Source organism: Lutra lutra, chromosome 3, assembly GCF_902655055.1.
Source record: "Lutra lutra chromosome 3, mLutLut1.2, whole genome shotgun sequence".
In the NCBI taxonomy this organism is placed as follows: domain Eukaryota; kingdom Metazoa; phylum Chordata; class Mammalia; order Carnivora; family Mustelidae; genus Lutra; species Lutra lutra.
The window spans coordinates 20762746-20787175 of NC_062280.1; the positions used below are offsets into that span (position 1 = coordinate 20762746).

The following is a 24430-nucleotide window of genomic DNA, read 5'->3' on the forward strand; positions in this document are numbered from 1 at the left end:
TGAGCCACCCAGGCGCCCCACAATAAATTTTCTTAAATTTAAGCATCCATCGGAACTGAATTTTTGCAGTCGTGAGTCCTTATCTTAAAATGTGTTTATCCCCATAAACTAATTTTACTCAAGTGCATTTATTCCCATAAACTAAATTTACCCTTGTTTTAACCAGTAAATCTTTAGAAGAAATCTTTGGAAGAAAAAGCTGGTAGGGCAAAGATCTACAGCTGCAACACTGGCAAGGGTGACCTTTGAGATCAAATCAGAGTCTAAGGAAGGAGATGCCAATGTTGGCCTCTGTAATTAATGCTAAGGTGCCAAGGAAATAAACAAACGGAAAAACCAACAATCTGCTCTTTTAATTTCCTTCTTCACCGGTTGATTACAGGAAATAGTTTCAGAGGAATCATTTGCTCTCCAAATTAAGCAAGAAACTTTTCATCTTTCCCTGTTTTTATGAATTTATCAAGGGTATTTGTTTAGCAGAGTGCTTCCAACTACACAGTGCTTTCCTTGTTGACTCGCTTCCATCAGCAGCAGCAATTAGCTCCGGTTTCCTAGGCAACCATTCTGTACCCTACTGAGAAAAACCTTTTCTTGACAGGAGCGTTCTGTCTAAAATTGTTTTGTTTTCCTTCTTTCACAAGTCTACCGTAGGCTTACTTGTCATTTCTTTTAACACAGCATTATTATGTCCATTTTTCTTAAAAGCAGAAACATTTACTGGCTTTTATATTCCATATGGTTGAATTTATTGTCGGTGTCTCTTACTTCTCTCTTAACAACCTGAAAGAAATCAACAAAAATATGTTCTCAAGCATATGCCAACTTATTTTGGATTTTTTTTGTTCACCGCCTAATTGGTGAGCCTTTGCATGTTCAAGTAATCACAGCTGGTCCTGACGAAAACTCAAAGGGTATACACATTCAAAATCAAACTCCTGTGTCTACCAACAAAGTCATGTGTTGCTCCAAAGTGAGTTGAAATTTCCAGGGCCACTGAGAAAGCTTTAACTCCATTGTTTTTATTATAAATCAACCAGGCAATATCAATAGATTAATATAACAAAATAACTAAACTAGAAATATGTGCTAAGGCCTGAGCCTGTGTTAAGAAATTTGAATCATGACAAAATACCAGAAGAGCATAGCAGTGGTATAGCATGAATCAGCACATGGAATAAACCAGAAGGCGACAACCCCTATAAATGCTGAATGGTATGGCACAACGGTAAAGTAAAATTTAATTCATCATTTTAGCTTAAATAGGAAAGGGCAGGAGCCTTATGTATTGTCTGTGAGGCTGTGGTTCTGCATTCAGGCAGGGAAATACTCATTGGTAAAAATGACAGAATTACCTCAGTGAATGACAGACAGTTTCAAGTCTTTAAATTTTGTTGATCAAATGATGGTTATAGACTTAGATGACTAAGACTTAGAAGACTTAGAAGACATCAAGAGTGATTAAAACAGTGATACAGGATGAATTTATTTATTTACTTATTTATTTTGGTGTGGGGCAGAGGGAGAGAGAGAATCCCAAGCAGGCTCCACACCCAGCACAGACCCCGACATGGGGCTCCATTCCACGATCCCAAGATCATTGCCTGAGCCCAAATCAAGAGTCAGGCACTTAATTGACTGAGCCCACCCATACGCCCTGGTGATAGAGAAGTTAAATAAGCAATTTGATATACATTATTTCATTTAATTGCCACAGCATACGAAAGGATGAACTGAGTTTTATTCCCACTTTGTGGATGAGAGAATCTAAAGGTTAGAGAGATTGTCACTTACTTACAGCTAGTAAGAAGTAAAGGCAGAATTTGATTTCAGGTTTTCTGACACAGGGATCTACTATGATAAAATATTTGTACTACACTAATGTAAGTCAAAGTGATGTCTACCTGGGACAGTAGGTGGCCTTTTATCCATCATTTTGCCAGTTTTTCCATCTAGAATGTGTGTTGTTGTGTGGATTCAATATATTGATGGGAAATAAAAGTGCCTGGGGTAGCAACTTGTCTAATAAATTTGTGTCACAATATGATGTTTATCCATCACTTAGGTGAAATATAAGTAGCTTAGCATGATATCTTTTGGATAAGATCAGGCAGATTTCTGTAGATGGGAGCATGTCCCAGTTTGTCTCATACCTATTTACCTCCTATATGTATTTCTACCAAATTACTTCCCCAATACCAATAAAACAATGTTTCTTTCCAGAATTCACTTTATCTATCAAGGACCCCTTTGATACTACTTGCAGAATACTGACCCCATCTCCATTGCCCAGAATAAGTTTTCAAGACACACTTCACTTATACTTTTAGGTGTTTATCTAGTGATGATCTGTTACCACCTATATTTCTGTTACCTGGGTTGTATCTGAATCCCTTATTTTATATCAGCCTATAGTCAACAATACTTTTTATTAGATGAATTTTTTTTAAATAATTCACTTTTAATGTTTTCCTGCAAACTGATTTATAGGCAGTTTACTTACCATATTAGTTCCCATTGTCATTTGTTTTATTTAGACATGATATGACTTTAGAACCATATCACGAGATATTTTTGTATTACTTAATAGAAACTGTCTCATTACCATCATGACACTACTAAAAAATAACAATACAAATACTGGTTCACATTGCAATGCAAAAACTACTGTTAGTTAAGTACATTGAGAATCTGACAGTAACAAGAAAGAGAATAACATACATATTACAAACACTCCTTAACTAAGACAATTTTTAATATAAACTAAAAATGCCCACTACCAGAACACTTTAGATGTTCAAAAGGAAGACAACTGAGCCTTTCATAATTTCAGTTTACACTAAGAAGTGTAATGTTTCTAACTGTGAAGATCCATGTTACCTTTCAGTTATGCATAATGAATAATTTCCCAGTAATAATCCCAGTGCAATCTAGATTCATCTTTAATGTTCTGAACATCTAAATCCTATTCATAATTTTATACATATAATGTCTCAAAGAAAAATAACAGAAGATAGAGTAGAAAAGGGAATAAGTCAAAAAATAAGCAATGAAAAATTAAAATGTACATTAATCTCTTACCTCAAGAAGATATTTTCATGTTGCTAATTGTCCTCAAGGGTTATCATGCCTTCTGTCATACTGTCCAGAATATGGTCCTGAATTGGAACTTGCTAGCAGATATCTAGAGCCGATCATAGCTTAGAATCTACAGAGCCAGGAAAATGAGTATGAAACCAGAAAACAAATAACAAGGAAAGTTTTTACTTCCCACTAGTTTTGTCCAGGAAAACAAAAAACAAAACATTGTCCCTAGCATCAACATAGATGACTATGAATTAACTATATTATCTGATGTTCATAAGAGTAATAATAGCTTAGATGAGTTGGACCTTTAGTTACTCTTAATTTTTTTTTAAGATTTTATTTATTTGGGAGAGAAAGAGAGAGACTTGGGGGGGAAGCGGAAGGAAAGGGACAAGCAGATTCTGTGCTGGGCATGGAGCCCAGTGTGGGGACTGGACGCAAGGCTCGATCTCAGGACCCTGAGATCCTGACCTGAGCTGAAACCAAGAGCCGGAAGCTAACCGACCAAGCCACCCAGGTGCCCCTAGTTGCTCTTTCTATAAAGCAGAAATACTAAGGCAGAAGACCTAAAAGAATGCATAACTGGGGAAAGTAAAGACATCTTGGTGAAGAAATATTTGCAAGTCTTGAGTTTTTGATATGCCAGTCCTGTTATGTAATTACTCAATTGAGTCTGCACAGCAACCTGTGAGACGGGGTTATTATTATTTCCATTTCATGGAAAAGGCATTGAAACCCAATGAGTGTGAGCATGAAATAACTAGAATGTAGCAATGCTAGAGTTTGTACCCACATTTCTCTGAATTAAAGTCCATGTGACTTCCTTTAATGTACAATATAAAAGATAGTGATCTCCTATATAGAAAGGGGATGGATAGATAGATGGTTGGATGGATAGCAGGTAGAATGGATAATGGGTAGAATAAGGAATATATATATAGAGAGAGAGAGAGATAAGATATATAGAGATCTAGATCTCATACACATATCATAAGTCTTATATTTTCATTTTCATAGGTTTGATTTTTTTACTCTCTTTTTCTTCTGTGTTTGTTTGGCATGTTTATCATTAATCTTCTCTGAACTTTACCCAAACCCTGTGTGAATTTGCTCGTGTCCCAGCAGCCAAGCTATAAAGGTAAAGCTTACCCCAGGAGATCTGCTGATTAGGTTTCCATTGGGAAAACGCCATCTCTCCTTGGGGAAAGCTGGCACCTCTGCCTTGATGGCAGGCTTTGCTTAGAGGAAGATTTTAAAGTGGCTGGACCATTTGAAACCCCAGAACAATCCTATGCTCATTTTTTTTCACACTGTGAGATTAATATTAAATAATTCAACATTGCCTGTTTGAAGTTTAAGCAATATTATTTCCTCCAAAAAATTGAAGATAATCTGTCATTGACGTGGCTCCCACACACCTTGTTTGGTTATTCTAAAGTAGCACTTCTTAAAGTCTGTTAAATTCTCTTAAGGAAAAATAGTTAATATTCCCAAGATTGAGTTAAATTATTTTCTTACAAGATTTTGCTTAAACATATACAAAAGTAAAATTGCCTTCTTCATAAACTCTAGTATATACATTGCATATAACCTAAAACCGTGATACTGTGAGTTAAATTGCATAGGATAAAACAACCTTTTAAGAATAAGTCGTATCCTTATTACTTTGAAATCATAATTATTATTTACATTTTTTGCAATATTAAAAAAGATTCTTCCTAGTCTAAACTAAATTGGAAGTGCAAACTGTGTTGTGTGAAAAAAAGTTTTGTGAAAAGGACTTGGTATATAAATATCTGAAAGAAATTAGCTGGAGAAATTAAAACTTTTTCAGAAATGATTTTAAGTAGCCTGTCAGTCCTTGCTCTTTAGAGACTTAAAGTTTGAATGAGGTCTTCAACTTCATAAAATTATACTTCAAACATAATAGAAATATTAAATCACATTTAATTTAGTTTTACTATCTAAGGCATTTTACAAGATCCTAATTGAAAGTTGGTTTTCTAAGTATGATATTTATGATAAGAAATATCTGACTCTCTGGCCTAACCCTATTAGTTCGCTGTTTTCTCATCTGCAAAATGAACGTAATAACAGTAAATCATTCATTGAAATAATGAGGGCAAATAACAGAGCGTTAGGCACATGGTGAGCACCATAATATTTTTAAAATATTGCTTCTATTTCTATGACTGCTACTCACTCTAGATAAGGGTGTTTACAATGTATCTCTTAAGACCACACATATTAAAAAGAAAAAGACTGTACATAGGTTATAGTGTCATGTGGCTATTAAAAAAATCAGAAGTTAAACATATAAAGGCAAATATACTCAATCAAGTAATCTAGCTTTTAAAATTCAGATAAATCCGATTCAAGTGGATTGCTCATCCCAAAAGCTAGTTCTTAAGCACTATTCTCTCTGTCATCCTGGGTGGGGTGAGGAAGGTTTCCCCAAGAGGCAGAATCTAAATGAGCCAGGTAAAAACAGGATTCCACGACCCCCGCACCCCCCACCCAACTCCTGCCAACCTGCTTATAAATGTGTAAATTCTGATCATAAGGAAGTTCAATGAAGTATTCTCAAATCTTGGCTAAAATTATGAGAACCAATCCCATTACCCCTTTCCTCCTTGTCTAGTACAACTTGTTTCTATAAGGATTATTAAGTGGAATGATTTGCTAGTATGATAGATGTTTGTAAATAAAGATAATGAAAAGTTAAATTCTGGAGAATTTATTTTTTTTCAAGATTTTATTTATTTACTTGACAGACAGAGATCACAAGTAGGCAGAGAGGCAGGCAGAGAGGGAGGGGGAAGCAGGCTCCCCACCAAGCAGAGAGCCTGATGTAGGGCTCAATCCCAGGGATCATGACCTAAGCAGAAGTCAGAGGCTTTAACCCAGGCGCCCCTGGAGAATTTATTTCTAATCTAGAATGTATTTTTAATCTCAAAAGTCTCTCTTTTTTTTTTTTTTCCTTTTTTTACAGACAGGGTGAGGGTAAGAGCAGAGGGAGAGAGAGAATCTTAAATAGGTTCCATGCCTAGCACTGAGATGGATGTGGGCCTCAATCTCACAACCCTGAAATCATGACATGAGCCAAAATCAAGAGTTGGACACTTAACCAACTGAGCCACCCAAGCACCCTTCAAAAAGTCTTCTTTCATTTTTTGTTGATGATATATGGAACATTATTTCTTGAATATTTTTTGACTTGGTTATATAAAATTAGCATTGGGATATGCTCTAGTAGGTGCCATTTTAGGCCAAAAATTAATTATCTGGCATTTCACAGACTGGTCATTTTAATGATGAACCTCCCCCTACTTTTTAATGAAATGATTACGCTGACTAGGTAAGTATATATTATATGGCCTCAAAGATCTTTAAAATGTCTGCTATCTAGAAAAGTAGTAGGCCTTTAAAAAGAGGCCATCTGATATATCATTTCCATGTATTTCATTCAAATTTTCTCTTTCCAGGTCTTTCTTAATCACTCTTGTTCACACTGATCCTGGATAATGCTGTTTGATCACAAATTCACATTTTGAGACATCTTCTTTAGGTTTTAAATTATGGTATTTCTACAAATCGGCATAGAAACATATTGTAAGGAAACTTTCTAGAAAACTACAAAACATTTTATATTAAATCCAAAATGAATCCTTTTTTTTTTCTGAATTTATTTTACCTGGTGTAAAAATTTTAATTGTTTTTGCTTCTATAAACAGCTTTTTAAAAATAAACTGCCATACAAATTGTTTTTCTTTCATGGTATGTTCATTTTGCCTAGCTCCCAGAATGCCAATCCCTTTACTTTCCTCTCACTCTTTTTTTTTTTCTTTTTTTCTGTTTCAGGTTACAATCAATGTATTTGTATTTTAGTGCAATGTAATAAATTCTATTGTATTTTTGGAGGGGAAGACAGAAAAAAATTCTAATCAACTATATTGTTTCATTACTTTGACTCTTTGCTACCCATTTTGTCTCACTCTTTGCTACCCATTTTGTCTCACTCTTTTATTTTCTTTTGTTACTATTTATTACAGAGGAGGTGTCTGCAAGGATAGTTCAAGTAGTCACAGCAGAAGCTGTCGCGGTCCTGAAAGGTGAACAAGAGAGAGAAGCTCAGCAGAAAGACCAGCCTGCGGCTCTGCCTTTAGGTAAATGAGAAAGACCTCAGTTCAAGAGCTGTTTCTGCTGCAGTGATCACAGGACCAAGTCTTCATGGTCAAAGAAAGGCCCTATCTCATACTTGATCCTTACGCAAAATATTCATCAAACACCTCTGTTAGGAGGCCCTGGCACCCAGTGTCACCTTTCTTGACAGACTCATTTGTAAGATTTGGACAGTCTTTAGGGTGATAGGCTTATAGTTAGACTTTGCCCCTAAATTTCTCTTAAATTTTCATTTCCGGACCACTAGAGAAATTTATTATAAAAATAAAGCCAAAGCATATGGATGTCATGGCACCCATTTGTAAAGAAAACCTGTTAATACTCTAATTAGAAATGAGTATTTCCCTTTATGGGTTTTGGGGAATGCTTGTCTCAAGACGTCTTGTTTAGGTCTCCCTGAACCAGCTACAGAAAACCTATAGTCAGGGCTTTGTTCGAATCATGGGTGACTTTGTATCCCATTTAATGTACCGGTCTTCACTTGGTTTATTTAAGGACACTGAGATAACATTTCTCTCTCCCTTGGTCACAAGTCAGATGCCCTCAGGGCCAAACAGGTAATATAATGATGCCCGCTGAAGAAAAGACTCCTAGCCAAAGGTTTGCCGCCCCTCCTTTAAATTGATGATAGATAGAAAGAAGATAGATGTGGGTGTATATACATGCAGAGACAAGAAAGGAAACTCTCTTAGGTTCAATGTAAGTCTATTTTATAAGTACATTTAACTAATCCATAGAAATATATGGTTTTTGAAGTCTAAAAAAAAGTACATATCCAATTTTGTCTCAAACAGCCTAATGTATCCTTAATATTTGATTTTCTGGTCAGTACTCCTTTAAGCAATTTAAATGACTAAGAAATATTAAGCAATAAAAATTCTGTTCTCCCAGGATAATAAATACTCATTATTTGCAGTAAAATTTTCTTTGATTATAAAAGTTTAATTTTCTCTTTAAACAGGGGGTAAATTATCTTATTCAAAACATTAACCTTCAGTTTGTGGTTCACTTCTATACCTTAAAGAAAAGACACCCCTTTTCTTAAATTTAAAGTCTTACTATGTGTTCTATAGAAACCCACAGGGTCAAGGAATTAAGACATCACCTGTCATCCCAAAGCTGCTTTTTGAGAGTGAAAATCTCATGCTCTGTAGAATAGATTTTCCTGCTGGCCTTGATGACAAATATTTCCTTTTTGCAATCCCTTACCTTCATATGAGCAGTCAAGAAAAAAGAGTTAACCATTAACTTTTAGAACCCTTCTCTTTGGTTCTTCATGTATAATGCCAAGGCCAGAAGATTACTCAGCTCCCACTAGTACATGTTGTCTGTTTGAAGGTTGCCTTAGGCTATGACAGCTTCATTTTTCTTTTCTGAGGATACATAGAGATGATGCATTTTGACATTAGACTCAGTGGACAAAATGTTGTTTAAAAAATACATCACCTGGGGCGCCTGGGTGGCTGAGTCGGTTAAGCATCTGCCTTCAGCTTGGGTCATGATCTCAGGGTCCTGGGATTGAGTCCTGCATCGGGCTCCCTGCTCAGCAGGTGTCTGCTTCTTCCTCTGCCCCTTACCCTGATCCTGCTTTCTCACTCTTTCGCTCTCAGATAAATAAATAAAATCTTAAAAAAAAAAAATACATCACCTGTAATACTGTGAATGATGAAGTTTACATTTGTTTCCAGATTAAAAAGTTGAATAATATAGAGTTCTGATATTCTTTTAGTCAGTCAAGCTAAATCTGAACTACAGTACTTGCCTGTGTGTTTGACTATAATAGATTAGGGCTAGAATAACATATTTTATTAATTGAACAAGCAGACACAATTAATGGGATTAATGATAGAACTTTAGCAGGCATCTTTAATCTGTTTTTATAGGGAAAGCAAAACGGTCTTTTCTTAAATAGTGAATGCTTTTCTTTCCTTCTGGGTTTTTTTAAGCTATATGAATCAGGTAATCGGACAGAAAATAAGTCAGATGCAACATACTAGTGAATCTTGTCCTAAATTTCATAGAGAGGCCTTTCTACAGATGGCAGAGCTGTTCTACATCTAATGACCTAACAGGATTAATCGTATCTCATTTTTCCACTGTTCAATCTTTAGCAGCTGAAGAGACAGCTAATCTGCCTCCTTCTCCACCTCCATCACCAGCCTCAGAACAGACCATCACAGTGGAAGAAGGTAAGACCCAGTGGACTTTGTGAGGTTTGTCTTCTGATAAAGGGTAAATTAGCATCAGTCCATAAGCACTGGACTTCGGTGTGGGTTAGTATGTGACCCAGCTTGAGAGCTGTCTGTTTCAAACAGCCCGGAAGAAGCAAAGACTTTACATAAATGTGAAATCATTTATCTATACAAAATCAGAAGTAGGAGGAATATAGTAAATTAAAAACAGTCGGCTCGATCAAGAAGATTACTTTGTGTTTAAAATGGCTAGATAGCTACAGACAACCAGTTCACTTCATTCACATAACATGCTTGGACACGGAAGATACAATCCTATCTTATAAGTGACTGAACAAAAATAAACTTATTGATGAAATCATAAGGAAATGTTGTCAGGAATTGTCTCTGTCCTGCTCACTCTTGTGCTGCCAAGGGCTTCCCTAGAGCCCGGCCTACAGCAAACCCTCAATAAATATTAATGAATAAATGAAGAAGTCAGTGAATGACTCTGATATTGAAAGCAGTGAACTGGAAGCTGAAATCATGGCTTCTTCCCTGCTGGGACCTATTATGGTCCATGAATGTATTTATGCATTTAGTCCACATAGAATGCTATGTCAGCTTTTCAGTTCTTGTTAATAAAACAGAGGGATGCCTTTGAAGAATATTCATTCAGAATCTGAGCTGAAAGGCACTCTTTAAAAAGCGACTATTATTGGTTTTCTGACTTAAGTCAGTTAACTTTTGTGTATTGTTTGAGTTGCAGAAGGCAGACAAGAGCTATCGCTGAAATGTTGTTTCAATATAATTTAGTTTTCATCTACTAAAATCAAAATTTTAATACTATGCCGTTTTATTCATTTATTTTTTTCCATTTCTTGTCCCTTTTAGCAATTATTTTAGTATTGAAAATGGAAAAATATTGAACAAGTTCTCACTGTTTTTTATAATTTGTAATTACTTTAACTTAAAATATTCTTTGACTTTCTAAATACAGATTTTCCTAAATTACAGAACTACGAACTATCAATAAACATAATTTACTTTTGTCACGGATTTATAAACCTAAACTTCTTTTAGTGAGCTTTTTCTTTCTTAAATTGAGGCTTTTTTCTGATTTACTGCCTGAAATAATGTTAACCAAACTAAATTACTCTAAAGCATAAAAGAAAAGTTGGGGACTATAATCAGTGGCAGTTATGATTATTAGTTAATCTCCTACAAACGTGATCTGATCTTTTAGTTTATAGATTTGAAAGATTTTTTTGCCCTCATCCATTCATTGGCATGTATTTATGGAGCATCTACAGTGTACTCCTCGAATTCTAGCTACACACTTGTGAACAACACAGATACGTGATCCTGCCTATAAGGAACACGCAGTCTTCTGTAGAGAACAGAAAGCCAATAAAGAAGTTTACAAATAATTTCACGTTGCATTAGCCCTAGGAAGGAAAAGAACAGAGAGCTTTAAGATAGAACAAGGGAAATCTTAATATTTTAGGTAGTGAGGAGACAGTTAAGTAGCTGAGCTCAAAAGCATGAGGTAGAGTTGGCCAAGCAAAAATGGAGGGAAAGGGCATTTGAAACAGGAAGACCAGGAAATGCAAGGGAAAATGCAGGAAATGCCTCAGGTTGGCAAAAGCGTGAGGTTTTTCTAGGAAATGAAGATGTGCCATGGCTCACTAGGTGGTAAGAAAGGGCTAAAACAGTGAAGGGGTCTGAGAATCAGCAGTATCTGCCTTGGTTCCAGAGTCTTGATTTCACCTGGAAAACAGTGGAAAGCCTTCTATGACAGCTGTACTTCCCTCAAGTCATTGAAAATGTTTCTACGCCCCCACTTCAAGCCTTTCAGAGAATCTTCTTTACCCAAGATGTTCACTGGGTACTTGTGACTTGGCGGTCACTCCAAAGTCAGATAGAGGTCAAGTAATCTAACCTTCTTGCTCTCATATGGGAGTTGGAGCAGAAGGAGCAGTAGGGTCTGCCCATCCAGTTGGGAATTCAACCAGTCTGCTTGCTGGCAGGTGACATCATGGATATAATGAAAATATAAAAGAACCATAGAATCATTTTCATTTTCACATTTTGGTATACTTTCCAGTGTAACTGTTTCCTTATTTGGGGGGGATTGCTTTCCCCATGTTGTTTGAGTGTATTTGGGGAAAATTTCAACTTATTTCCCATTGAAAACGAGTGAATATATTTTTTTCTTAACATTTTTCAAACCAAACTTGCATTTTTATTGAATTGCTCTTTTTCATATTTTCAGAAGAAAGTATTAAACTATATGAGACTTTTTTTTACCTACTTAACACATCCTCAAAGAAACTTTAAAGGCATCTGACTGCCAATCCATTTATATGAATATAAAAGAGCTCGTGGATTAAATTGAGTAATTCAATGATTTTGAAGATACGGTTACTTTTTACTAATTATCAAACATTTTTAAAAGCTGTTCTTTCCCAAAGGGGAAGCATGAATGCTTCCACCAAAGATAATTTGAGATGTTAATTACTGTAAGTTGTGAATATTCACTTGTTATAATTGATGTAGTATTAATAATTTGCAGGTTGTGTGCTTATTCTGGGAAACAAAGAGATTTTGTTGGAAAAAATAAACAAGTAGCACACTTAAAAGGAAACTCAGGTACAATGCATCAATCCCGCACTAGATGTGATGTTTGCAAATTAATCTCCTATGTCTTTTTGGCCTAACCATAATAATTATCATTTGGACTGAACTGTTAGGAGTTGGGAGCCTTTGCAAGAACAATGGGTACATCTGAAAATAGAACCAGGAAAAATCCTAGGGTGGATGTTTTTCTGGGTCAATGATGTCAACAATCTAAAAGGATTTTCCTCTCCATATCCTTATGGGCAGCAAACACAGCAAACTAAGTCCTCAGTGAAGAGCCTGCAGCATGGTAAGGGCTTAGAGAGAGTGGAGAACAATGTAAGAAGAGCCAGTTGCCCCAGACGGTGGGGCAGAAGCTGTGATTCTAGAGCAGGCAAAATCACTGAGTCACCGATACCCCCCAGAGACTCTGTCTCTCATAAGAATGACTTCTCATTTGTACCAAAGGGGGCTGACAGATGAAGCCTGGGTTTTTATGTGGCAGACTTTACTTTAACTCGAAATAAATTTTCAAATGCTTTTTTTTTTTATTATATGAAAGTAACTTAGGGAAAATGTATTCCTCCACTGAAATCAGGTAAGCTTCATTTTTATAGATTATCATTATGCAAAGAACTACGTAAAAGTCCGAGGTTCATAGGCAATGTTATCCTTTGAAATATCACATTATTAAATGAAATAGAATATTTCGTGGAAAGAGCATAGTCCCCAAACATGTGTGCTTATAGGAAAAGGATGACATTCAATCCTGACCTTAAAGAACAAAACTAACATATGAAATGAATTCACTTTTTATAGATCTCTCAAGTCTAGATCCTATGCATCCAATGAAGGGAAAGCAGAGGTACATGACAATTCGTCTGAGTATATTGAAGACAAAGATGAGAACACGCATTGAGTCCAACATTGTGCTTGGCACTTTCATAGGTCTCGCCTCATTTAATCCTCCCAACAACCCACAGATAGATAATATTCACTTCTAATTCTTGCCCCTGGATGTCATGGCCAGTAATCCAGAATTCCAATCCAAGTCTCAGTCCCTGCAATCAAAGCCCCACTGTGTCCCTAAAGCCATCTCTTATCTAGGTTCTCAATGTGGGGACAAGAAAGGGAAGTGATCTTCCGATGAGAGGTTTTTTGTTTTTGGTTTTTTTTTTTCAAAGTACTAAACCAATTTCTCTTTTTTTTTTAAGGCATACCCAAATAAAGAAGTCATTACTTATAATTAGTATGTATCCCACCTGTATTGGGATGCCATACATGATTCTATAGCAAATGGGATCTATTTCTTCTGTCATTATTGTTGGGATCAAACACACTGTTTGATCTTAGCTAGCTATGGACCTCTTAGTAGACCTTCCCCTAGCACATCTCTGGAACTTGTAGATGAACTTCAGGTTCGTAGGTCCCAAGCAGAGATGTGGAGCACACACACAGCTCACAGTACCAAGACTGGACTTCGCCGGGCCGTCTTTTTGAAGCTGCTGGCTCAGTGCCATACAAATACTACAAAGAAGCTTCTTTCCACTACAGTCCTTAAAGTTGTTTTTTTTTTTTTCTCTTTTTGTCATTCTCTATTTAGAGCAAAAGTTTTCAGAATAGAAAACACTGTTTCTTTGAAATGTTAGAGATCTGAAGCAAGACTCTGTGATGTTTTCACATGTTGGCCCTTTCAGAAATGAGCAATGGCAATAAGAAAGAGAAAGTCAAAATCTTCACAAGGTTCAAACATCCAAGGAGTATTGCCTTTAAACTCCCAGCTCTCAGTTTCAGATTCTTTAGTTTTATATTGCAGTCTGCTCTATTCCCCAGAAGACATTGCCCAGCAGAGAGACAACTGTGCCATTTTCATGGATGGATTGTCTATGCAATTTTTTGAGCCTATTGGAAGTGTTAGAAGTAACTTGCATATGTGCAGTGTGGAGAGCCTCCGGGAGTCCTGGAGGAAATATGAATGGCTAGGACATGTGACAAGCCCAGGGCTTATGATTCAGCCAGTGTTGTAGGCCAGATCTCAGCCAATTATCTGCTCGGCTGAGAAATCGTGCCGAGTTGGAACTAAGAATATCAAATGTAATTTTAGGCTTCTGCTATCCCATGATATAATAAGCAGCATGGCTGAAAAAGTTCTGAGCACCCATCCAGAAAAAAACAACATGGAACAATCAGTAAACAATGTGCTCAAAAGATTTAAAAGTATTCCCTCTACGGAGTGTTATTTTAGTATCTTTATGATTTCAACCTTATTTTCGGTTGTCAGCACTTGGTTGCTCAAAATAAGATACTGCCCTAACCATACAGTGCATTTTCAAATAAATTGCTATAATCTGGCTGCTTAAATGTTGATAGAAATAAAAATTAGATACACAGACTTTCAATAAATTTTAATAATTCTTATTCTTGAAAGTTATGAAATCTAAAAATTATTTCCTGTGTAAGTAAATAAACAGTGATTAGCAAACTCAGTAATCTGTCATGAAGGCCTGAGATGTAGGGTCTGTACCACATCGGAAGCCAAATATTGTTTGCTGCCACCATCCTTAAAGCTCATTGAAATACGCCAGAATGCAAGTGCTAAGCAGACTGACCTATATATTGAAGTAAGGCAGAGTTCTAAGCCAAGACACTGGAAAGGACACAAGTAAGAGTAGTTACTTTAGCATTGCAATGAGAAATATGCAATGAGGGTTTGAAATATAAAAACAGCCAAGAGTCAGAGGTGAAACCACATAGAATAATGAAACCACATAGAATAAAGTCTTAGTGAATCTGAATCCAGCTCTGTAGAAATCATTGTCAGTTAATGGTATCTCTTTAAAGCTTTCAGAAGAAAAAGAAAAGAAAGTGAGTTTATATTGTTAGGAACTTTCTTAAAACCATGAGAACCAGTGTTTGAAAGGATGCCCCTAAGAGTTAGCCCCAGAGAAGGAGCTACACCACTGTGCTCTCCTGAGCGGGGCAGGGAAGAGGAATAATGCACCTTAGATTTTTCTTAACAGGTCTGGAATTAAAAATGGCTTTCTGGTAAAAGTCATTAACAAAAAATTAAAATAACCCAAATGCTAACTATACGGGCATCCTATATAATTAAGGTTGTGCTTCAAACAGGATTCTTTTCCCCTGTTATTGTTGTAATGCATCGGGTCCTAACACCTTTCTTCTTTTTTAACTTATAAACATATTGACAGAAGCATGCAAAGAATGTACTTGAAAGAATTTCTTCCGATTCGCACATTTGTATTGTCAGGTTTCTATTGCAGTGTTTTTGTGGGGATTCTGAGTCGTTTGAGGGGAATGTATAGTTAATCTCTATCATGCAGTAAAGGGAGTGACTAGTGTAAATTCAGTGGCTACGGAAGCATGAAACACTCACTGCGTCCCATCCTCCATCAGCTTGGTCTTGCTAATTCCCCTCCATCCCGCTGTGCTACTTCTGTGGCCCATTGTGTCCTTGTGCAGGTGTTTGTCTCGTTCGTCTGATCTTGTGTCTGTCTTGTCCAGTTCTCCCTGCAGTTTCTTCCTGTGTGTCTGTAGATGAAGGAGCTGAGGACCAAGTGGGTCCTCTACACAGTGTCCCCAGCCACGAACCTGCCACCAGCGGGGAGAGGCGTAGACTCCTAGCCCCCTCCATCTCTGTATCTGTGCCTGATGATGACCCTTCCCATTCTGATGAGGAGTACTATGAGCATCCTTTGTTCCGCTCACAATGGACTACCTCTAGTGCGCTCCCCAGTGTCCCAGCGCAGAGTGCAGAGGCCCACTTAGGCCAGGAGAAAGGTGAACCGAGCATGGTCCCCTTTTGCTCCCCCCACACCCCAGCCTGCAGCTTTGACCACATGCTTCATTCTCAGTGTACCTTCGGAGTGGGGTGGGAGGGAAAGGAGCCTGTTTTTTCCATATGAAAGTGAAGTCCCTATATAGTTTATATGTCTAGCCAAATACCTCATCTACAATAAGCCTGATTTGAGGCATAGGAATATTTTCTTGTTCTGAATCATTGTTTCTGAAAACAAAGCCCAAAAAGGGGTGGGGGTGGGGGAGGGAGGAAAAAGAGTTCAGTTGAAGTATGACTCCTTTCTGCTCCCTGTAAATAAATCATTGGGGGACGAATAAATCCTCTTACTCAAACTAAGGGAGAGGATCCTGTATATAATTTTTTTCCTCCTTGAATACAGAATATTACTAGGATCAGACTTAAATAGCATTAGCCTTCTTTTTAGTGCCATGTCAATACGTAAGCTCCTTAAAAGAGAAAATTCATGAATCTGCGTAGGCCAGAATGCATGTTACAGAATGAATGTATTTCTCCTAGTCACTTAATCATCTACAGAAACTACAGAGGCTCCCCCAAGTGACTAAATATTGGCTCACATGAGCAGACCTGGGCTGAAGTGAAGGAAATGATCCAAAGCCTTTGTCATTCCACCCTCAGAAAGCTAGCAGACCTTTGGGCCATGATGAGGGTGGTGGGCTGAAATTTATTTCATTCTAACTAGGTAGTTTTGTAAAGGAAAACAAAATTAAAGCTAAAACATGTTTTGTGTAGGTTAAGAGCTTATTCTCAAAGAGGGAAAAATGACTTGTATGCACAAAGAGTTTATTTCCATACAGGAGAGTATTTAATGAAAGAGCAGATAGTTCCAAGGCAGTGGGAATAAACTCAGAGACGACCAACGACATTCATGATAATAAACTTCGAGGATCCATGGGAAAACAAAGAGCACCGATGGCTCAGACACTCTAATAGAGAAGTATAACCCACATGGAGTAAAAGTAAATTCTTCTAAGAGTGTGAACTTAAAATGATTAAGAAAAATACGTGAAATTTTGAGTGAGAAACAGGTGGAAATAGGCATGATTTATACAAAATGAGGAAATGGAAAGCCAGAAGGTTATGTGGATTTGGAAAATATGTTGATTAAATTGATTAGACTTTACCCAAGAAGGTGCCATGAGTAAAGCAGCTACAGTGAAAGTCTCTCACCTGTCGTCGAACTCTCTAATTCTGTGGCATTATAAAAATGGCCTTAATAATAATTTGGAATCTGAATTTTTAAAATGTTATTTACATAATTAAATGACAAACATGAAAGTCCCTGAGTGCTAAGTGGGAGGAAATAGATGTAGTACTTCTCCCCTCCCCACCCCCTGCCCAGGGGTCTTAATAGTTCTCAAAAAAGAAAATTCTTTTCCTTTCCAGCTGTAGTCTTTCTCACTGGGCCATTTAAACAATGTTTCATATGAATTTCATCCAAATCTTTCATTTGTAGAACTGTAAAACAGCTTATATACTCCCCTTGAATTTCTTAAGCAATAAAATAGGATTTATTTTACTGACATTTGAAAGTGCAAGTGAGAAGCAACTGAACATGATAATTCATGGCCTAAGTGTGCTTTTTACATTTTAATTATTAATATTTTTCCACATGATACACCTATTTGGGGAAGATATTTTGGCAGTTTGGTTGCCATTCAGTTATCTTGGTGGTTTGGTTTTGAACTGCAGAAACAAGACTTTCCAGGTAATGTGCACATTGTCGTACTCAGAATCAAGGGCAACTACACACAGTATATCACGGGTATAAGCAGTATGGTAACAGTTTTGTCCCCGAGGTAGACTTTTCTAAATGCTAAGATTCCATTTTACCTGGACCTTGCTTTTCAAAATAATTTGCTTACTCCTTGCAATTTTTTACATTCTCCCATATCATCTAATGCAATGAAGGGAAAATAAATTGAGTTAGGAACTCTTTGGCCTTAAAAATATTGCATACGTTATATTAAAATACTATTTAATACTTTAAATACTCGAGACTTTGGCCCTTAAATACCAGATAAGATAGTGTTGATGGATTCCATGATAAAGCTGTTAGGGTAGTTAATGATTATTGTTGCTGAGGCCGGGTATTTTTTATTCTCCAAGATTCTTTACTGAAGTTTGCATGTTTTAAATAAAGTAATCAGAAATTCATATGTAGGGGCTTACTGCATTGGAGAAAACAGCCCATGTCTAGCAGACGTAAAGGTTTTTTTCAGTCCGTCAATGCATCTGTCTTTTCATAACCATCTGTTACCCAGCAGCACCATCTCTTATTTCCAGCAAGCTTCCTACATGTGTGTGTAACTGACTGCCATCTCCACTAAGGGGAATAGAGCAATAAAACCCTTTCAGCTCTCAACTTTTGAAATAAATAGCCTTTTAATGAGACTTTAAAAGGCATCATTATTAGCAGATTATATATATATATATATATATATATATATATATATATATATATATAAAACCATTTCCCAAGCAATACATAATGCACGTTGCATTTGAATCTTAACCTGCTCATCCAAATGGTAAAGAAGGTTCTGGCGAGGTCCATGTAATGGAGCTGAAAGTGTTCCTTGAGTAGTATTTCTGCCATTGTGTGTATTGTTCTGTGGTCATGATGTCAACATCTTTTTCATCCCTAAGAAGAAGAAACGCTAGAGGGAACAATGGCTGAGGAAGAGACACCTGCCACTCTTCCTGGGAAAGAGTGTGGGGCTGCCAAGGCCTCAGACCAACCCCAGGCCCTCAGGGAGGGCCACGTGGAGTCTAGTGCGGAGGCTCACATAGCTCCTGAAGAGAGTGCCCCAGCAGGGGCCCCACAGGAGAAAAGTGTAAAAGAGGTCACGGAGGTGTCTCCAGAAGTAACAATTCCTTCCTCTGCCAGGGAAGGTGTGTCTTTCCTAGGATTTGCATGTGTTTTGTTGCAAATGATCTCTTCAGCAGCTTACCGACCTGACGCCTTTCCAATGCTATTCCATGGCTTGGTCTCCTCATGATCCGGACCGATATTGTAGGGTTAATGAGCAGAGTGTGGCTTGCACAGGTGCTGTGTGGCAGCTAGGTTTTCCAATGCTGCAGCTGAGTCTTGGTTTTACTTTGCCATGATACAGTACGCTTTGCAGCCAGGCTGACGATGCTGTGTGAGCTTTTTGTCCGCCCCCCCCACCCCGCCCCCGCCTCATCTCCAAGTGTTTGCCAGCCACATTGCTAATACATGTATATTTTTATTTTTATTTTTGGGACAGCGATTCATATGCTTTTCTTTCAAACTGTGGAGTTGGATTTTGGCACCTAGAAGCTTAAATGGTAGAATTGTTTTTGTTTGCAACCGCAATGTGCTATATTTTTTATGCTCCGATGAATACTGGTTTGGTTTCCTTAAAAGCTCCTGCTGATGCTTCTCATATCATTTCCTCTCCATGGCAGCCAACATCTTTGACCATCACCATATCTCTTGAGTTTTCATTCATCTAACCTCTATTAGAAGTTCATAAAGTATTTCTTTCCTACTGTTCCAACAGGACACACAAGTGTATAAGGTAACGATGATCTGTACACTTGCTCTGGGAGCAATGACTGAATTTTATTATTTGTCCCCAAATCTTTTCCAGATAGTTATATTTAGCCCTAATGACCACAGTGAGCCACCTGTGACCTTCAAGCACAGTGAGATACCTGTGACCTTAAAATACAAGTGAGATTTCTGGTTGGTGAACAAATGAAAATAAAGAGCCTTTTAATTTCTGGGAAGCATCTTTAAAGCCACTACTTAGTGCCTCACTGTCGGTCATGTTCCAGGGAATGAGGTCATGACCAGGAAGAGAAAGATATTATAATTGGCTCTTTTTAAAACTTTTATTCACATGACATCCCAGTATTTTTTTAAAGATTTTTATTTATTTATCTATTTATTTATTTATTTTTTCTTACCCAGTATTAACAATATAATTCAGATTTTCTTATATCTGTCGTAAGGTTAACTAATGATTAGGAATTTAAAATGTTGAATTTTAAAAAAATGTTGAATTTGTGGTAGAAATCACCTTGTCAATTTTTAGGTCCTATCAGTTAAAGTTAATAGCAGATATTTACTTATATTCCTGAAATTTAATCTCAGATGACTCCTAAAAAAATTATGCCAGTAAATTTTCCATGGTCAAAAACTTGGTCCTGGCATTTGTAAATCAACTAACTTGATTTTAACATAATACTTACTAGGAATGAATTGGCCTTCTGCCCACGGCCTGCCGGTTCATTTTTAAATAAGAACACAAATGAAAAAGTTCAGTAGACATTCATCCATTTTTCATATTTAGTCCTTAATGTATTTTTGTACCTAATATTACTGACTTATTCAGTATTCTTTAATGTATCATTTTTGTCGCAGGAGGCACGTGACATTTTTTTGCTACTGCAATACACAGTACATAGTGTTTAGGAGAGCCCAAACAAAGGAGAAAAAAGTATTCAAAATACACAATTCCTGTATGCGTTAATTTGCAACAGGAGTCCATTTCAGCAGTAGGACAAATATATCTCAGTCCTGACATTTCCATATTGATTTTTAAATGGGTAGCATGCTCGCATGTTCCATAGTTTTGTTTTGTTTTCTTACCCTACCATTCACTTGTCATTTCAAAATATAATTTGAAGCTTACTGCCTGAAAGCACTTGCCTATTATGTGTTTAAAAATCAACCCAATTACTTCAGGTTTACTTCCAGCCTCGAAGATGGAGTTCCATGATCAACAGGAGTTGACTCCCTCTCCAGCTGAGCCATTAGACAAGAAGGACAAGGAGTCAGAGAAACAAAGTAAGCCTGGTGAAGACCTTAAACATGCTGCCTTAGTTTCTCAGCCTGAGACAACTAAAATTTCTCCTGACAAAAAGGACATGCAAGGCCCAGAAGAAGAAAAAACACCTCTCACTCTGTTTGGGCATACTTTTGGTGCCGGGCTCGAAGACACGAAACAGAAGACAGAACCAAGCCTCGTGGTGCCTGGAATTGGCCTCTCTGCAGAGCCCCCAGCTCCAAAAGAGCAAAAGGACTGGTTCATCGAAATGCCAATGGAAGCCAAAAAGGACGAGTGGGGTTTAGCTGCTCCCATCTCGCCTGGCCCCCTCACCCCCATGAAGGGAAAAGATGTCCTCGAGGATATCCCCAGATGGGAAGGGAAACAGTTTGATTCTCCCATGCCCAGTCCCTTTCAGGCTGGCAGCTTCACTCTTCCTTTAGATGTCATGAAGAATGAAATCGTTGCAGAAGCATCGCCCTTTGCCCCTGCCCTATTACAACCCGATGACAAAAAATCTCTGGAAGAAACCAGTGGCCCAGCAACTGCCAAAGATAGTTCTAAAGCTCAAGAGCCCCACAAGGACAAACCTGACAAAATGGCAGAAGCACCAGCCCCAGAGGCAATCACCTTACCCAAAGACACCCACATTCCAACCATGGAAGAATTTGTCCCAGGGACAGTTTTAGGAGAGGAGAAAGGGGCGATGAAGCTCGAGAGTGCACAGAAAAAAGAGGAGGATGCAGGGCTCCCTGAAAAGGAATCTGTGCTGAAGCTTGAAGAAAAAATAACCATTTCTGACAAAGAAGCCATGCCGAAGGAGAGTGAGCCCCCGAAACTGACAGATGGAGAAACGAGCATTATTCAGCCCTGCATGGAGCACACCCTCTCAAAAGAAGAAGAGAAAGGCCACGAGCCTACCACAGAGCCATTAAAACAGGACTCATTCCCTGTCAGTTTGGAGCAAGCAGCAACAGACTCAGCTGTGACCTCTAAGACACCAGAGAAAGTCACGACCGCACCGGCTGCAGTACATGAAAAGAGTGCAGCCCAGGACCTTTTTGAAGAAAAAGTTGCAGACAAAGATATTAAGCTGGAAGGGGTTGGGGCTGCAGCCACAGCCGAGCTCGACATGCCGTTTTATGAAGATAAGTCGGGAATGTCTAAGTATTTTGAAACATCTGCCTTAAAAGATGAAGTGACAAAAAGCATCCAGCCAGGCAGTGATTACTATGAACTAAGTGACACCAGAGAAAGCGTCCCAGAGTCTTTCGAGACCGTATCTCCCGTGTGTAAAAACGGAGACAAGGGACTGCAGGCGGGTAAAGAACCCCAGCCCAGTCCCCCAGCACAAGAGACAGGGTACAGCACTCTTGCACAGAGTTATCCGTCTGATTTGCCTGAAGAACCCAGTTCTCCTCAAGAAAGAATGTTTACTATCGATCCAAAAGTGTATGGGGAGAAGCGGGACCTCCACAGTAAGAATAAGGACGACCTGACGCTGAGCAGGAGTTTAGGACTCGGTGGCAGGTCTGCAATAGAACAACGGAGCATGTCCATCAATTTGCCCATGTCTTGCCTGGATTCCATAGCTCTTGGATTTAACTTTGGTCGGGGACATGATCTCTCTCCTCTGGCTTCGGATATTCTAACCAACACCAGTGGAAGCATGGACGAAGGGGATGATTACCTTCCAGCCACAACACCTGCCCTGGAGAAAGCCCCCTGTTTCCCTGTGGAAAGCAAAGAGGAAGAACAGTCAGAGGGGGAAAAAGCTGCTGGGCAGCAAACTACTCAAGTTGAGACCTGTGAGTCACCTTTCTCAGCCAAAGATTATTACAAAAATGGTACTGTCATGGCGCCTGACCTGCCTGAAATGCTAGACCTGGCAGGCACAAGGTCAAGATTAGCTTCCGTGAGCACAGATGCTGAGGTGGCCAGGAGGAAGTCAGTCCCGTCGGAGACTGTGGTTGAGGCAAGTGTTACTGGCTTGCCCCCTGTCACCGATGAAAACCATGTCATCGTAAAAACAGATAGTCAGCTTGAAGACCTGGGTTACTGTGTGTTCAATAAATACACAGTCCCACTCCCCTCACCCGTTCAAGACAGTGAGAATTTGTCAGGGGAGAGTGGCTCCTTTTATGAAGGCACTGATGATAAAATGCGAAGAGATCTAGCCACAGACCTTTCCTTGATTGAGGTAAAACTGGCAGCTGCCGGAAGAGTCAAAGATGAGTTCGGTGCTGAGAAAGAAGTGTCCCCGCATATCTCTGGTGACAAATCGGGACTGGGTACGGAGTTCGATCAAGAGGGGAAAGCTAATGATAAGCTGGATACTGTATTCGAAAAGAGCAAAGAACATGCTGATGCGAAAGAACACGCCAAGGCGACAGAAGAGGCCAGTGATCAAGTTGAAACATTTGGATTAGGGGTGACCTACGAGCACGCTTCGACCAAAGAACCGGCCGTATCAAAAGACGCGTCCCCTCCCGCGGCAGAGAAAGCCGAGAAAGGTCTTAGTTCAGTGCCAGAAGTAGCTGAGGTTGAACCGTCCAAAAAAGCTGAACCAGAACTGGATTCTGTTGCAAAGAAAGCTGACCAGGGTCCATTAGATGTGAAAATCAGTGACTTTGGACAGATGGCGGCAGGGCTGACTGTCGATGCCGGAAAGGCAACAGAGCTTAAGCTCGAGGCTGCACAAGATCTCATCCCCTTATCTCCAGCACCTCAGGAGGCAGATGCATTTATGAGTGTTGAGTCTGGCCACATAAAAGAAGGCGTTAAGGTCAGTGAGACGGAAATCAAGGAGAAGGTGGCCAAGCCTGACCTGGTGCACCAGGAGGCTGTAGACAAGGAAGAGTCCTACGAGTCCAGCGGTGAGCATGAGAGCCTCACCATGGAGTCCTTGAAAGCCGATGAGGGCAAAAAGGAAACCTCCCCAGAGTCCTCTCTCATTCAAGATGAGATTGCCATCAAATTGTCGGTAGAGATTCCCTGCGCACCCGCTGTTTCGGAGGCTGATTTAGTCCCAGATGAGAGAGCTGATGTCCAAATGGAATTCATTCAGCAGCCGGAAGAAGAAAGCAAAGAGACCCCAGATATCTCGGTCACGCCGTCCGGCGTCGCAGAGCCCTTACCAGAAGCCACCGGGGCTGCACCCGCGGAGGCCCAGAGCGAGGAAGAAGAGATAGAAGCCCGGGGAGAATATGATAAACTGCTCTTCCGCTCAGACACCCTTCAGATTACCGACCTGGGCGTCCCAGGTGTCAGGGAGGAATTCGTGGAGACCTGTCCCGGTGAGCACAAAGGCGTGATTGAGTCCGTTGTGACCATCGAGGATGACTTTATCACTGTGGTGCAAACCACGACGGATGAAGGGGAGTCGGGTTCGCACAGCGTGCGTTTTGCAGCCCTGGAGCAGCCTGAGGTGGAGAGGAGACCATCCCCCCGTGCCGAAGAAGAGCTCGAAGTAGAAGAGGCAGCCGAAGCCCAGGCGGAACCCAAGGAGGGCTCCCCGGAGGCTCCAGCTTCCCCTGAGAGAGAAGAGGTTGCCCTCTCGGAGTATAAGACGGAAACCTATGACGATTACAAAGACGAGACCACCATTGATGACTCCATCATGGATGCTGACAGCCTCTGGGTGGACACTCAAGGTGTGCATTTTTTAAAATTTTCTACTTCCAAATAAAATCCAATAACCTAATGGATTTCTTTCTTGTTTTAAACATATTTAAATGTCT

General features: G+C 39.1%; 1 protein-coding gene and 1 long non-coding RNA gene across 26 annotated transcripts in view; one reads left to right on the forward strand and one right to left on the reverse strand.

Moving 5' to 3' along the window:
* MAP2 (microtubule associated protein 2) overlaps positions 1-24430 on the forward strand; it is a 288045-nt gene that overhangs the window by 225077 nt on the left and 38538 nt on the right. For 15 of the 25 annotated variants that reach the window (XM_047720931.1, XM_047720913.1, XM_047720916.1 and 12 more), the window contains 3 exons: positions 7137-7250; positions 9378-9455; positions 20609-24343. In XM_047720931.1, the coding sequence (XP_047576887.1) occupies positions 7137-7250; positions 9378-9455; positions 20609-24343 (3927 nt within the window). Of the gene's footprint in view, positions 1-7136; positions 7251-9377; positions 9456-18540; positions 18787-20608; positions 24344-24430 lie in introns of all 25 variants that reach the window. The other 10 variants (XM_047720933.1, XM_047720924.1, XM_047720929.1 and 7 more) reach the window with 4 other exon arrangements.
* LOC125095055 (uncharacterized) lies at positions 748-8585 on the reverse strand. Its single transcript, XR_007125775.1, has 3 exons — positions 8476-8585; positions 3079-3205; positions 748-780 (listed from the first exon to the last, which is right to left on the reverse strand). It is a non-coding gene; the product is annotated as an uncharacterized LOC125095055 (long non-coding RNA).